This window comes from Malania oleifera, chromosome 13 (genome assembly GCF_029873635.1).
Source record: "Malania oleifera isolate guangnan ecotype guangnan chromosome 13, ASM2987363v1, whole genome shotgun sequence".
Lineage (NCBI taxonomy): Eukaryota > Viridiplantae > Streptophyta > Magnoliopsida > Santalales > Ximeniaceae > Malania > Malania oleifera.
In genome coordinates, this window is record NC_080429.1 from 3,190,198 (window position 1) to 3,202,322 (window position 12,125).

Here is a 12,125-nt window from a genome sequence, read left to right on the forward strand (position 1 = left end):
TGGCTAACAGATTATGGCCAGGATTCCTAAATTTTCTGCTGAAGTTTTGCTGGTGGGACTCAATTCATGTCTCAGCTCTTTAGTAGTAACTAATGATGATACCATTTTCAATTACTAAGCCTTCAGGGTTCTTTAATTTGAAGAAACAGTCATGTGTCCAAGCCTCTACATGTTAGTCTTTAAATTTCTGCTGTGGCTTTTACTTTACTCTCGCACTTCCTTTGTGCTCTGGTTACTTGGGGGGAAAATTTGGCCCATCACAAGGCTATCACGAGGTTTCCTGTTCTCTTCTCATTTTGTTTATGTTTAGATTTTGATTAAATGAATGATCTAACTTGAAGATCTCTCCCTCTATTTATTATACAAATCAAATACATTCTAATAAGTAATAACCATAATATCCTTATTCTCACTAATTAACATACTAGCACAGAATAATAATACTAAAAGACTAAAATAACCATTAACAGTTTACACTTTGGAGTAATTTTGTGAAGTTGTTGGCCCTTATATGGCAATGCGAGCGTAAGCTCTATTCATCTATCCTGTTTTGCATTCATTACAGACGTGATCAGTTTTAGCGGCTAAAATTCAGTCCCAACTTAATCTCATGCCAATGCAAATGCAGTTTGTAGTTAAAATTGAAACATGTATTAGTCAAAACAATTAATGGAGAGAATTCAAAATTTTGTGTGGTGCCTAGAATGAAATAAAATGCATTTTAAGGCTGAAATTTCTATGATCCATGGCTCATATATGGATGCTTCAAAATTGGCTACTGAAGTGCTTGTTTTGAAATGAGTTGTCATGGGAAATGATGGTGGCGTCATATTTCTAGCCTTATTTACTGCTTTATTAGGCTCATCAGTTTTTTGCCCCGAGTAAGGGGCGATCTATTTCTTCTCACCAACAATGACATGCACATTTACCCTCTAAATTCCTATTCAACCAAGATGTCCATTTGTTTTATAAAGTTTGTGGCATGTATGAACTAATTTGTAAAATATACGAGCTACAGTTTTGTAATGAAACCATAGTAATTCAAAACTCACACAGGCTTTTTGCCACTAGTTTCTAGGTGGATACAGACTTTCTCGTTATAAGTTAAACCTTTATTGTTTGATAAGAGTTGTTTTGTTTATTTATGCAGCCTTTCTTTGGCATGTTTGGGTATGGAGGACCAATGGCGTCCATGCATTTGGGGAGGTATGACTATTCTGAATATTGTCAACATGTATTTTCCCCCTTTCTCAATTAGTTTAACTCCAGGAAAAGTATCACCTTGGTTTCAATTTGATCATTTTACCACATTTCTATAGGCATGCTTTAGTTTCTTCAAAGACAAGAGAGTCCAAGAAGGTTTTTACTTTACGTCTAGAGAGAGAGGCTTTAGTTAACAAATCAGGCTCTGAACATACTTGGAGGGTAATTACACCTTCTTCCTGCAATCTCTCAATCACCTTTTTTTTTAGTTGGTTAGTGGGGGTGGGTGGGTAATGGTTGGTCTCTTATTTATTTATTTATTTATTAGTTATTATTATTTTTTTAGACGGATGGTGGAATAAGGGATCCGTTTCATGAAGAAATTACTAAATCACCACATGGAAGCTTTACTAAGGTTATTTTTCTTGCATGTTTCGGCCCTCCTAGATGCTTGAATTCTGGTTATGCTAATTTATTCTCAGAGATATTGTTAAAGAATTGTAATGATGGAGAACCTACCTTGTAGTTAGGTCCCCTATTCTATTTACAATATATCCATATACAATACAATTAATGAAAATAATGCCCTTTGTAACATCTAACCTGTAACACCCCCTAAAGTTGTAGTGTATATCATATGCTTTTTCTTGTCAGAAATGAGCTTAACTTGCCCTAAGACACGGTGAACAAATCAGTCAATGGATCTTCAAACTTCGCATGATTTGTAGTAATAAGATTTTTTACAAGCTTTTCTTGAACAAAGAGGTAGTCAACTTCAATATGTTTCATCTTCTCATGAAAAACTGAATGAGGCAATATGAACAGCTGTTTGATTATCACACATCAAGCCATAGGCTATGAATGCAGAAACCCAAACTCTCTGAAATTTCAACGTATTCTTTAACCAAATCAATGCACTGGTTGTATGTGCCATGGCTCTAATTTCACTTTTCACTTGATCTTGAAACCGCAGTTTGTTCTTACTTTTCAAAGACAATATCCTGTCTCAAATCTTCTATCAAATGGTGATCATCCCCTATCCTCATATGTGTATCTTGAACATGAGTGTGACCCTAATTTTGACCAAAGAGACCTCTCCTAAGTGCATGAGGGAGAGTCAAGTAATTGTCTAACAAAACTGGTTGCGAAGGATATCTAGCAGAGTGACTGAAAGAAAATTCAACCAGTGTAGTTGTGGATTAGCTGACATTTTACCCCTGGTATTAGTTTACTATTAGGTCCATGGGTGTAGCAACAGGTTGGGACCCCAATAGCCCTGTCTCGCAACTCTCGTCCAACAAATCAAGATCATATTAAAATAATTTCGGCATGAGATCTAGATACCTCAATTCCCAAGAAGTACTTCAATGGTCCTAGATCCTTAGTCTGACATGGTTTGTAAAAGCTCTGCTTCAAATGTTGTATACCCAGACTATCATCACCCGTGATGACAATGTCATCCATGTAAACAATCGGAAGAGTATTACTGGGGGCAATATGATTATAAGGTAGGCCATACGAAGACTCTTTTGGACGACATACCAACCTTGACTCTCCATGTGCAACAAACCCAAATGGTCCACATAGACCTTTTTCCCAAAGATCACCATGCAGGAAGCTGTTGTAAGGTTATAGAAGGAGGAGAAGAGAGAAGATGGGATTCTAGAGAAGAGGAAAAATTAAGCTGTAGTTTGGTGGAGCATATGTACTATGTGCAGCTCATGTCTGCGCTTTTATGTAATTTTTGATCACTAAAAAGAACTTTATTAAGAGGTCTTCAAGGGGATGCCAACCCAGAAACAGGTAAAAAATTACATCATGATCTTTCATAACCTCCCCATTGTGCCAGCTGGAAACAGTAGCAACCTGCTGGTCTTTACTAATCTGAAGCGGTGTAATTGATTCTTTTAAAGCTCTCTTGTTTCTTTCTTTTCAAGCACACCAAAAGATAGCAAGAGGGATGAGACTCAAAGCCTTTCTCTTCTCTTTTGTGGCTTGAAACCTTTCCAATCCCAAAACTCTTCACCCTATGGCATAAGGTGATTAAGAGCCAAGACAGGATCAAACAGAACAGGCGGGAGATGAAAGGCAGTGGCATCCTCTCTCATGCGTGTTCTTGGAAATTTGTGTCCATGGTAGCTAGTCATTTCTTTCCCCTTATCTAGATCAAAGTGGGTAATGCGAAGAATGTTCGTTTTTGGGAGGATGTTTGGGTGGGGGAGTCTTTGTTGGAGTTGAAGGATCCTTATTTATTTAAGCTTTCATTACTACATAAAACTCCCATTACCTCCTTCATTTCTTCTTACTCTTTTTTTTTTTGGGGGGGGGGGGGGATGGGGTTGGATTTCCATTTTTTTAGGAACGTCAATGAAAGAGAAGTCGATGAGCTCACTATCCTTCTTTCTTTGTTGGACCATTGTATTCCTTAAATTAGTGAGGATGAGAGAGTATGTGCGTATGTTGGGGGGATGATTCTTTTGGTATGTTCACTTCTAAATCTTTTCTCTAACCTTTAGAAACCCCTCTCCCTAACTGTTTTCCTTGGAACCACATTCTTTGGAGGACTAAGGTGTCGGGAAGATTTGGGCTTTTGTCTAGATTCTGGAAAGCATTAATAGACATGATTTGCTTCAGAGGAGAAGGTCCTATAAGCCTCTTAATCTTGACATGTGTATCATGTGTTGTGAAAGCAACCACTTTTTACAGGTCGATGGAATCTTTATGCTCAAAACCCTGATTCAAGTAGTCATTTATTTGGTACCCCCAGGGGGGACTGCCATTTTAACCCTTCTCGAGGGATTTCATCCACAAACGCAAAGTTTATGGTTGATTGATATCGCTAATCACCATTTAGCTATTGCATTTTTTTCTTGTCGCTGGTCATATGTATAGAACTAACTTCGGGATTGGGCACAACATGAAAAATATTTTAGAAGCACACATTCCTCCAGGGGGTCAATTGGGACGTGGGCATTAGGGTCTTTATGACACAATCAATAATTCGATTCATTTTCAATTAGGTCTTGCTGTAGCCTCGTTAGGAGTTATTACTCCCATGGTAGCTCAACACATGTACTCTTTACCCGCTTATGCATTCATAGCACAAGACTTTACTGCTCAAGCTGCGTTATATACTCATCATCAATACATCGCGGGATTCATCATGACAGGGGCAAACGAATGCCCATCTCTTCGTGCATTGCGAAGTGGCCTCGCAGCTTTGGAAAGCCCTTTTATCATTTACGGGGGAAGAGGAGTGGCTCGTGGAAAGGTGGGAGAGTTTCTATTGGTTAATTTCAAGGAAATTATAAAGCTCTTTGGAGTGCACCTCATAGTATATTAGAGGATAGTTCTTTTGTTATGGTTACTTGTATTGTTTTTTCTGTTTTTCTTCGGTATAGTATAGCTTTTCTGTGCCTCTAGATTTTTGGGGTGGATTCCTTGTCAAGGTCTTAAATTTTGATTTCAACTCAAATTTTGAAGCTCCAAAAGTATGGAAATTTCGAGTAAAATTTCTGTTTTGATGTCAATTTTGATTTCTATTTGAAAAAATAATGGAAATCAATAGTAAAGCATGGAATTTTTTGTGAAACTTAAGAAATGGTTCGCATACATAATATTATAATAATGTAAGTTTTAGGACTAATATATTACAAGTTAAATACATCTATGTTGTGTATGAGGTGAAAAAGTTGCAATATTGTGTGTATCAAAAGAATTTGTAAGATAATGTGCACTAAACATATTTAGTTAATACAAATAAAATTCGTAAATCATTTAAATATTATTTATTATGTGAATATTGATAATTGTTTAGACATGAATGGTTAAATAAAATGTTGTTGTAAGTTTATTTTTCATATAATTTCAAAAAAATTTGTAATAATCATTTGTTTTGATAAAAAAAAATAAAATAAATTAGGAGAGAAATTTCACTTCACTTCTAAATCTCTCATTTGTATTCCAAGGAAATTTCATTGCATAGTTAATATTTCGACAAATTTTGCCTGTGATCCACTTGTCATAATTTTTTCACACATAACCGGTCCCAAGCCCGAGTAAAGGAGGAGGGTTGCATTAGGCAGTTGACAGCCAACATAAAATTTGTCAAATCACCATGATATGAATCCTTACTGAATATTTGCTCGGGGCGTCCCCTACGAGTGACATGTTGCACTTGTACCACCCAGGTGTAGCGAAAAGCGGGTGAGGGTGGGCTAGGTCGTTGCCCGGGTACAGTGTCAAATATGCGAGGGTTCCTGCATCATTCTTGATGACATAGGCTGGTAAGGAAGTTAGTTCAGGAAAATAGGATTAGATTAGCAACTTGGAGTATAGGGACACTTGTGGGTAAAAGCATGGAAATTGTGGACACAATGATTAGACAAAAAAATAATATAATTTTCCTTCAAGAAACTAAGTGGGTAGGGAAGAAAGTTAGAGAAATTGACAAATCAGGATTTAGACTTTTGTGCACTAGAAAAGAAAAACATAAGAATGAAGTAGGAATTATTGTAGACAAAAACTTAAAAGGTAGCGTTGTTGATGTAAACATAGTGGGGAATAGAATTATAAAAGTCAAGATGGTATTATGCTCAGAGATAATAAATATCATTAGTGCTTATGCTTCTCAAGTAGGCTTAGTTGTAAATTTTAAGAGACAATGTTTGGAAGATATGGATGATATTATACAAGGCAATACCAAGGACTGAGAAAATATTTATAGGAGGAGATATGAATGGATACATTGGTAGGGATAATAAAATTTATGAGATCCACATAGAGGATATGAAAAAAAAAATGAGCTTGGGGAGATGATCTTAGACTTCACTATGTTATATGATGTTAATATAATGAATACTTGCTTTAAGAAGAGAGAAGAACACTTAATAACCTTTAAAAGTGGACAAAATAGAAGTCAAATAGATTTCTTTTTAACTAGGAGGGTAGATCATTTATCATGCAAAGATTGTAAAGTTATTCCAGGTAAAGTCTAACCACACAACATAGAGTCTTAAGCGTTAGATATATGTATTAAAAAATGGAAGAAAAAGGATAAAATGAGCCAGTGTAAGATAACTTGGTGGTAGAACCTAAAGGGAAAAAATATAATAAAATGATCAAAGATGGGGATTGGACTATAGAAGACGGGATAGATACAAATACTCTTTGGAGTAGATTAGCTAGCTCTATTAAAAAGATAGTAAAAGAAATTTTAGGTGAATCAAGGGGAAGATTCTTGAATAAAAAAGAAAGTTGGTGGTGGAATAAAGATGTCTAAAAAGGTGTATAGACAAATAATTTGATATAAAACATGGGCAAAATGTAGAAACATAGATAACTTTGAAAAGTATAAAGAGGTGAGAAAAGATGCAAAAAAGGCTGTTAGTGAAGCTAAATACAGATCATTTAATAGTTTGTATGATAGATTAGATACAAAAGAAGAGCAAAAAGATATATTTAAACTTGTTAAAGTTAGAGAAAGGAAGAGTAAGGACTTAGGAAATGTAAAATGTATAAAAAGTGAGGATGATATTGTCATGATTAAGGACGAAGACATAAAAGAAAGATGGCTAAGTTGTTTAATGAAAACCAAATAGAAGGCTTAAGCTTAGATTTGAAAAATGTAGAAAAGACTAAAAATATTAGATTAATTCACAAAATTAGAGTTAATGAAGTTAAGTTTGCACTAAAAAAGATGAAAAATGGGAAAGCTTTAGGACCAGATAACATCCCAATTGAAGTTTGGAAATGCTTAAGCGATAACGGAATTATATGGTTAACTAAGTTATTTAATACAATTATAAAAAACTAAAAAAATGTCATATGAATAGAGGAAAAGTACTTTAATACCTATATATAAAAATAAAGGAGATATTCAAAATTGTAATAACTATCATGAAATTAAATTTATGAGTCATACGATGAAATTATGGGAAATTGTAGTTGAATAAAGATTAAGGCTAGAAATGAAGGTCTCAAAAAATCAATTTGGTTTTATGCTTGGGAGATCGACCATAGAAGCTATATATCCTTTTAGAATATTAATGGAAAAGTTTAAAAAAAAAGAAGAGGGACTTGCATATGGTGTTTATTGACCTAGAGAAAGCATATGATAGGATACCTAGGGAAGTTCTATGGTGGATTTTAGAAAAAAAAAAGAAGTGTGTGTAGTAGGTATACTGATGTCATTAAGGATATGTACGATGGAGTAATGACTAGTGTAAGGACTATAGATGGAGAAACTAGAGAATTTCCAATCAACATAGGTGTACATCAAGGATCTACTTTGAACCCTTAACTTTTTGCGTTAGTGATGGACCAATTGACTAAGAGTATTCAAAATGTAGTTCCATGGTGTATGTTGTTTGTAGATGATATTGTATTGATTGATGAAACTAGGGGCGGAGTAGAGGCTGAGTTAGAATTATGGAAATAAGCTTTGGAATCTAGAGGCTTTAGGATAAATATAAATAAGACAGAATATATAAAATGTAATTTCAGTAATGGTAGGAGGAAAATTGGAGACAAAGTTAAACTTGATGATGAATAAATAAATAGCACTTGTAGATTTTGATATCTTGGATCTATCATGCAAGCTGAAGGAGAAATTGAAAATGATGTAATGCATAGAGTTAAAGCAGGTTGGGTAAAATGGAGAAATACTTCTAGTTTGCTTTGTGATTGTAGAATACCCTTAAAATTAAAAGGGAAGTTTTATAGGACAGCTATAAGACCAGCTATGCTATATGGATCAAAATGTTGGGTGACAAAGAAATAGAATATCCAAAAAGTAAAAATTGCTGAGATGAGAATGCTTAGATGGATGAATGGTACACCATTGAAAGATAAATTAAGGAATGAATATTTGTGGTAAGTTAGTGTTAAGAAAATACGGAAACGGAGAAAATGGAAACGGAATTTAATAGCCTTGAAGAGGATGAGCTGCAGCGGAAGAGCCAGCTTTCATGCGCTGGAATGATAATGCCCGTGTGCTAAAATAACCCATTAAATATCCCAATTACTCCCTTCCTTTCCTATCCATTCAATATTGCTATATAATGAAACAATTGAATGTGAATGTGAATACAGTGAAGTGAGTAAGCGAGGAGTGTGAGGGTGCTGAAGGTGAGAGAGAGAAGTGTGAGAAGAGTTGAGTTGAGTGTGTGTCTCCTCTTATTTTTCTCCTAAGTTATAGTATTTTTGGTGTTCTCCGTGGACGTAGTTCAGATTAGACTGAACCACGTAAATCTGGTGTTCTTATTTTGTGTGCTTGTTTTGCTTGTGTGTGTGATTATTGTTCCTAGATCCCTAACAATTGGTATCAGAGCTAGATCAGAGCAAAGTCGCCAGATCAAAGCAAAATTGCTAGATCGGAGCAAAGTCGCCAGATCAGAGCACAATTGCCAGATCGGAGCAAAGTCGACATATTGGAGGTCCAAGGAGCTATATGTGCTAATTATGTGTCTAAGGAAAATTTTGTCTGGGAAAGTGGGACTTGAGTGGTCCATTGTGATCCTCCACTTCTCTGAGAATTTACCTGGTATAATTTAGCACAATCATCACTGGGCCCCACTGCCACGTCATCAGTCAACCCACTCCAGCGTGATGTCAACGTGCCGCGTCAGCATCCTCATCAGCGCCATGTCAGCGCTGTGTCAAAGCCACGTCAGTAGACACGTGTTAGCCGCCACATCATCCCTAGGCCCACTTGCCACGTTAGCTTCTACATCATCCCAGGACCCCACTTGCCACGTCAGCAACCAGGTAACGACGTCAGGCGTCAGTAACAACGCCAGGAATATTTCATTGAGTGGAAGTATATTCCGTTAAGTTTAGTGAAAAGTTGATCGATTTTGACCAAAGGTTTGACTAGGTTTTTGGCTCTGAACATTTCAGGTCCGATTTTCAAACGACTTGAACCATTTCTAAAGTTTTCGACCGTTCCGGATACAACCGTGCTATCCGTTTGAGTTGATTCCATCTCTAGATTGACGAATCGAGATGTTGAACGAAAAGAGCTCAAAGATCGAGATGTTTAACGACACCAACTTCAGTTTTTGGAAGATGCTGATTGATGACTACTTGTTTGGTAAGAAGTTGTAGTTACCATTGAAGGGAAGGCTAGATTCCATGACGGAGGACAAGTGGGAGTTGGTTGACCGAAAAGCTCTTGGAGCTATCAGGATGACGCTGGCAAAGTCTGTTGCCTTCAATATCAAACACATGACAACCACCAAGTCTCTTATGGATGCACTCTTCAACATGTACGAGTAGCCATCAGCTGCCAATAAGGTACACTTAATTAAGAAGTTATTTACCATGAACATGTCCGCATGTGAAAGTTTTAGTAGACATCTGAATAATTTCAATGAGCTGTTGGATCAACTCGCCTCAGTTGAAATCAAGTTTGATAGTGAGATCCGTGCCTTATTGATTCTTAGGCAGTTGCCTGAGTGTTGGAAAGGTGGTGTTACTACAATCAGTAGTTTTGCAAGAAAAGGTCGTTAGTATGATTTTGACAGAAGAAATCAATATGCAGTCAAACAGTGCTTCCACTTCAAGTTCAACCTTGAATGCGGAAAGCCAACGGAGAGAATCTTGGAAATGAAACGGGCATGGATGATCAAACAATCGCAACAGATCTAGGACCAAGCGGTCCAAATCCAAAAATTCCAGAGGTTTCCAGGGCACAAAGAACATTGAGTTCTGGAACTGTGGAAAGTTCGGTCATTTCAGAAACCAGTGCAAAGGTCCAAGAAAGGAATATGAGGTGAAGACAGAAGCAAATGTTGTTTCAGAAGAAGGTGATATGTTGATATGCTCTTTAGAGAGCAAGAATGAGTCTTGGGTCTTAGACTCTGGAGCCTCATTTCATGCCACTTGCAGTAAAGATTGCCTAGAGGAGTATATACTAGGTGACTTCGGTAAGGTATACCTTGGCAATGATCAACCTTGCGACGTAACCGGCGAGGGAATTGTGAAGATCAAGATGAACGGGTTAGTATGGAAGCTGAAGGATGTCAGATATATTCTAGACTTGAGAACTTGATCTCAATTGGTCAACTGGCAGATGAGGGCTACACCACAACATTCATTGACGATGAATGGAAGTAATCAAAGGGTGCACTGACAATTGCATGAGGTAAGAAAAGTGGAACACTTTATGTGACTTCTAATGCCTGTATGTCTATTTCAGTTGCTACAGGAAGAAATGATAGCAACATTTGGCATCAACAACTCAGTCACATGAGTGAGAAGGGACTTAGGGTGATGCACTCAAAGGGAAAGTTGAGTGATCTACGGTCAGTAGAGATTGATATGTGCGAGGATTGTATACTTGGGAAATAGAAGAGGGTCAGTTCCCAGACATTCACCAGTACCCCAAAGAAGGAGAGACTTGAACTAGTCCACTCAGATGTATGGGGACCGATGACTGTTTCATCCACAGGTGGAAGGAATTACTTCATGACATTTATTGACGATCATTCTCGGAAGGTATGGATTTACATTGTGAAATACAAATCTGATGTCTTTGATGCTTTCAAGATTTGGAAAGCAATGATTGAAAGTGAAACTGGTTTGAAAATCAAGAAACTAAGAACTGATAATGGTGGTGAATATGAAGACATTGGGTTCAAGAAATTTTGTTATAAACATGGTATCAGGATGGAAAAAACTGTGCTAGGTACGCCTTAGCACAACGGTGTAGCCGAGCGGATGAATCGATCATTGATTGAAAAAGCCAGAAGCATGCGTATGCAATCAGACTTAACAAATCAGTTCTTGGCAAAAGCAGTCAAAACCGCAGCATACTTGATTAACAGGAGTCCATTAGTACTGTTGGACCACCATCTAATAGAAAATGTATGGAGAGGAAAAAAGGTGAGACTTTCACTTTTGAAAGTTTTTGGTTGTGTAGCATATGTGCATGTTAATGATCATGTCAGAAACAAGCTTGATCCAAAGTCCTGAAAATGTACCTTCGTCAGTTATGGTGAAGATGAGCATGTGTATCGCATTTGGGACAATGAAAATAAGGAGGTGATCAAAAGCAGAGATGTGATCTTTAATGAAAAGGTGATGTACAAAGATAGACATACAACAGAACCAACAGAACTTGCAGAACCAGTTCAGAATGAAACAATCTATGTAGACTTGGATGATGTTCTAGAAGGTGTCGGGACACAACACACCGAGAATCGTCAGGCAGAGGAGACACAACAGTAAAACGTCGAGATTCCTTAGGCGGAGGAACTTGTGGAGCAGATTGTCGCACCACCGCCTCCTACGCCAACTCTGGAGCTTAGGAGATCTTCTCGGAAGCATGTACCAAATAAGAGGTATATGAATTATTTATTTCTTGCAGATGGAGGAGAACCTGAATGTTATGATGAAGCATGTCAGGTAGGAGATTCGAGCAAGTGGAAGCTTGCAATGAAGGACGAGATGAAGTCCCTTAACTCCAACAAAACGTGAAAACTAGTTAAGTTGCCCTAAGGTAAGAAGACTCTTTACTACAATGGGTGTACAGGATCAAAGAGGAGCATAACGGATCCAGGAGGTACAAAGCTCGATTGGTAGTCAAAGGCTTCGTGCAGAAGGAAGGAATTGACTATACTGACATCTTTGCTCCAGTTGTGAAGTTAACAACCATCAGATCAGTCTTGAGCATTGTTGCCTTTAAGGGCTTACATCTCGAGCAGTTGGATGTGAGGATGACATTTCTTTATGGTGATCTTGATGAGGAGATTTACATGAAACAACTAGAAGAATTCTCAGTAAAAGGTAAAGAGGATCTTGTGTGTAGATTGAAGAAGAACTTGTATGGTCTCAAACAAGCTCCCAGGCAATGGTACAGAGAATGTGAAAGCTTTATGCACAGGAAAAATTTTCAGAAGTGTAATGCCGACCACTATTGC

At 37.2% G+C, this 12,125-nt stretch overlaps 1 protein-coding gene across 4 annotated transcripts in view; it reads left to right on the plus strand.

Moving 5' to 3' along the window:
- LOC131146193 (structural maintenance of chromosomes flexible hinge domain-containing protein GMI1) overlaps window positions 1-12,125 on the plus strand; it is an 88,151-nt gene that overhangs the window by 16,673 nt on the left and 59,353 nt on the right. For all 4 annotated transcript variants that reach the window (XM_058095587.1, XM_058095589.1, XM_058095591.1 and 1 more), the window contains exons 8-10: window positions 1,151-1,206; window positions 1,320-1,425; window positions 1,550-1,618. In XM_058095587.1, the coding sequence (XP_057951570.1) occupies window positions 1,151-1,206; window positions 1,320-1,425; window positions 1,550-1,618 (231 nt within the window). The remainder of the gene's footprint in view (window positions 1-1,150; window positions 1,207-1,319; window positions 1,426-1,549; window positions 1,619-12,125) is intronic.